Here is a 3556-nt window from a genome sequence, read left to right on the forward strand (position 1 = left end):
AACTGAGAAAATTCGCAAATCTGGACTTTCAATCAAAACATTTTTGACAGTCTGGACATTTTTGTCCAGAAGGATCTTCTTTATTGAAAACATTTGTTTTAATATTGGATTCGAACGGTAAAAGGGTTTGTAATACATACCAGCTGACAAATGGATTTCGTGTACAAGTAAAGGTAAGACCATAAACTTTTATTATTTCTAGTTAGAAATAAGCTCAACTAGAATAAATTTTAACAACAAATTAAATATGGGTCCCGTTTGTGTGAAGAATGTTATGAGATATAAAACATAACACATCGTCTGTTAACAGACTATTTGTATTTCTAAATCTGACTGTAAAGGAGTCAGTGCCTCACCAGCTGTCAACCTCACCGCACGTCACTGCGCCACACCTGCCTTAAAAGATCCCCTCTTGGCTTTCCCGATAGCGGTCCTCCGTCCGTGAACCACCACCACGTCGTCAGGACTCCGGCTCCCCGCGGATCCGCAGTCGGTCCTGGATAAGTCCCGCGTGTAGTTCGAGGACCCAGACGGAGCCAGGTGTCCAGAAATGATCCGTAACCTGTACATTTCGACGGAGAAACGCCTGAGTGTTGTCTGCGAGGCGACACAGGTGTCGTTGACCTGCTGTGTTTTGATTCTTGAGCTATTAAACGTCACTTCCGCTGCACTTCCGTTATTCCGTTTTACGGGAAGAAAAGAGGGACAAACTTCCCATCTGCGTTTAGGTTCACGTCAGAAGGAAACGCTTTACTTCTGCTGCGTTAATATATGACTGTGTATACTGCGTTTCTTGGTGCTGGATCGGGTTTGCACTGTAAGGTTGAATGTGCACAGCTCCTGTATGAATGACTGCAGACTAGACCTAAAAATGAATAGGAGGGCAAGAAGGAGCACTGTCACATGAGCAGCAACAATAAAGAATCACCTCTGCAGGACAGGACATTTTAAGAACAAGAGTTTATAATAACTTCTATTGTTGTAAAGTGCATTACGACAACAGGTATTGTTCTACAAACACCGAGACTGAGCTCGACCATAGCAGGTGTCAGTCCTCTGTGGCCAAAGACGTCAGGATTGTTAACTGGGAAGTTTTTTCACTTTAAGTTTTATAATGCATAAATACAAAACATAATAAGCAAGTTATAATAGTGTTTTCAAAAGCTGATTAATTCTGCAGTTAAACACCAACTCTGTGCTACTGCAGCCCTAGTCCCTGCTCTCCTAGATCCTGTTCCTCAGGGACTAATGTCCGTCAGCTGGAACGTCAGCCGGTGATTGGTCTTAAGATTCCAAAATAAAACACTGACCTGCTGATGGCACTGGATGAAAAGCCTGAGGACAGCTGGAGCTGATGCTCAGGGAACATGAAGGTCTGGACCACGTTTCTCCCAGTTCCTCCAGCAGCTGTTGGGACATTTCACTCAGAAACACAAACGTGTCACGGATGAGTCTGGTAAACAGCAGCTGAGACATTTGACCACCATGGAGCGTTTCACGCCTGATGCTCACTGGACTCAGACACAACCTGGGCTAATCGACTGAAGCTTTTATTTCCACATCTGTCAACACAACACACTGATAAGGCCACCGACTCACTGCACATTCTGCTGGGAAATAAAAACATCAAAAATATGTTTCATAATATAGATTCAGATATAAAACTGTTTGTATTAGATTAGACAAGAGCTGCTTCAGACACAGTCACAGAAACATATCTACACAACGGCAACGATACAGGAGCAAGTCAAGGTCAAAACAAAAGCACAGGAGCCACTGGTAGTGTATCTGTAGGAGCCACGTAAGGAACAAAACACACAGACACACCAAACTGCTTTCAGCAAACCTGACACACTGCAGCTGAACAGGTGGGACCTCAGGTGGATGATGGGTGAAATGGCCCTTTAAACCAGACCATTTCATCACAGAAGAAGCCCAGAGTCAGAGTCAGGGAGAGCCAGAGTCAAAGCACCAGATGAAGGTCAGTTTTTCTGAAGGAGTGTATCAAACTAACAGACAGGAGTGTGACGAGCTGCATCCGACTACAGATATAAAAGTTAGAATTCAGCTTCAACAGGGAACACAGGTCAGAAAATAAAAGTCCAGCTTTATTTTAGTGCTTCGTTGTGTGTTCAAGTCCTTCGTCAGTAACAGAAGGAATGTTTCAGCTGTTTGGGAGCAGAGGGTGAAGCTCAGAGCAGGAGACGTGATGTCGGGCTGAACACTGACTTAAGGCAACGACCTGCATCGGCAGCGCCTGGCTGCACGGACTGAAGCGTGCAACACAAACTCCACTTGGAGAAGGTTCCTGTCAAATGCATGTGCACCATGTGTATAAACATTGAATGTACTTTTATTAACTTGGCTCAAAGTGGCACCACGTGGTGATCTTCGATTCTTTGCTCTGAAGCAGAAACAGTCACTGGAGCTATGACGTGTCGGTGAGGATTTCTGCTTTTCTGTTTTACTAAAGCCAAAGAGAATATCTTCGGGTTCTGCTGGTGACTGACATATTTCACTTTCTTCTGGTGTTTCATGAACTAAATGTTCAGTGGATGATAAAGTATGTGTGAAGATGCCACCTTGACTTCTATTGACTGAACTGTTAAAAAAAAGACCAATCAACGATAAAGTCGACGATGAAGGTTCGGGGCTGTCGTTGGGAGACGTGAGGGCTCTGTCTGTTTCTCTGGACTTGGGCCTAAAGTCTGGTGATGTTCTACATTTCTACCGTCATCACACCCCACGAACGTCTCCCACTGACAGACCCCTGTGAGGGTTACAGTCCGACCTCTCGGCTCCACAGAGCTCCACCGGGTCCAGGAACCATTAAACCCAGCAGTGAGCACCCTGCAGCTGCTGTAGGAAACTACAGAACCCCTTTCAAAATAAAACCTACATAATGGTGAGGTGTTCGATAGTTCTTCATGGGATATGTTGATAAGAGCAAAAACTGGATCATGTCAGACTTTTCCTTTCAAGTGTTGCCTCTGGCAACAACACCCAGCTGTAACCCAGGGTTACCCATCCCACTGCTCGGCTCCAGATGTGTTCCCTCCACTTTAAGTGTAGCCAGGACAAACTAGAGCCAACATGGACTCACCTTCACACTTTCAAAATAAAAGTCTAGATGGCAGTGAAGCAGAAATCTCTGTGGCATGCTCCAGGCTCCGGCTCAGGCGTAGAAGATGAGTTCTGGAATCTGGCCTCCCTGCACCCCAGTGCCATTGGTGCTGTCCGAGGAACACTGGAACTGGAAGGTCACTTTCCCACACTGCACCTCGGTCATGCCCTCCTGGCCGAAGTAGCTGAGCTCATTGCCGTCCAGCACCACGCTGGCGGTGTAGAAGGTGTCGGGCTCGATCTGCACCGGGTACTCGAACCAGACAGGAAAGGTGCTGCTGGAGCCGTCTGAGAAGTACTTGATGATCCTCTGGGCCATTGGCACGCCCTGACGCTTCAGCTCAATCTTGGCGCTGTACTCGGCCGACCCGCAGCTGGAGCCGTACAGGCCGAAGCCGGCGATGAAGACACGCTTGTCCACGGCCAACTGGAG

General features: G+C 46.6%; 2 protein-coding genes across 3 annotated transcripts in view; both read right to left on the reverse strand.

Annotated features, from left to right (window-relative positions):
• Positions 1–668, reverse strand: part of acaa1 (acetyl-CoA acyltransferase 1) — a 7177-nt gene extending 6509 nt beyond the window's left edge. Inside the window, exon 1 of the mRNA XM_020620259.1 lies at positions 397–668. Coding sequence (XP_020475915.1) covers positions 397–570 — 174 coding nt within the window. The 5' untranslated portion in view covers positions 571–668. The remainder of the gene's footprint in view (positions 1–396) is intronic.
• An 864-nt stretch (positions 669–1532) lies between these two features.
• Positions 1533–3556, reverse strand: part of LOC109971773 (BTB/POZ domain-containing protein 3-like) — a 5200-nt gene continuing 3176 nt past the window's right edge. Inside the window, exon 6 of one of the 2 annotated variants that reach the window (XM_020620239.1) lies at positions 1533–3547. In XM_020620239.1, coding sequence (XP_020475895.1) covers positions 3176–3547 — 372 coding nt within the window. In that variant the 3' untranslated portion in view covers positions 1533–3175. The remainder of the gene's footprint in view (positions 3548–3556) is intronic. The other variant, XM_020620238.1, reaches the window with a different exon arrangement.

Source organism: Monopterus albus, unplaced genomic scaffold (genome assembly GCF_001952655.1).
Source record: "Monopterus albus unplaced genomic scaffold, M_albus_1.0 scaffold235.1, whole genome shotgun sequence".
Lineage (NCBI taxonomy): Eukaryota > Metazoa > Chordata > Actinopteri > Synbranchiformes > Synbranchidae > Monopterus > Monopterus albus.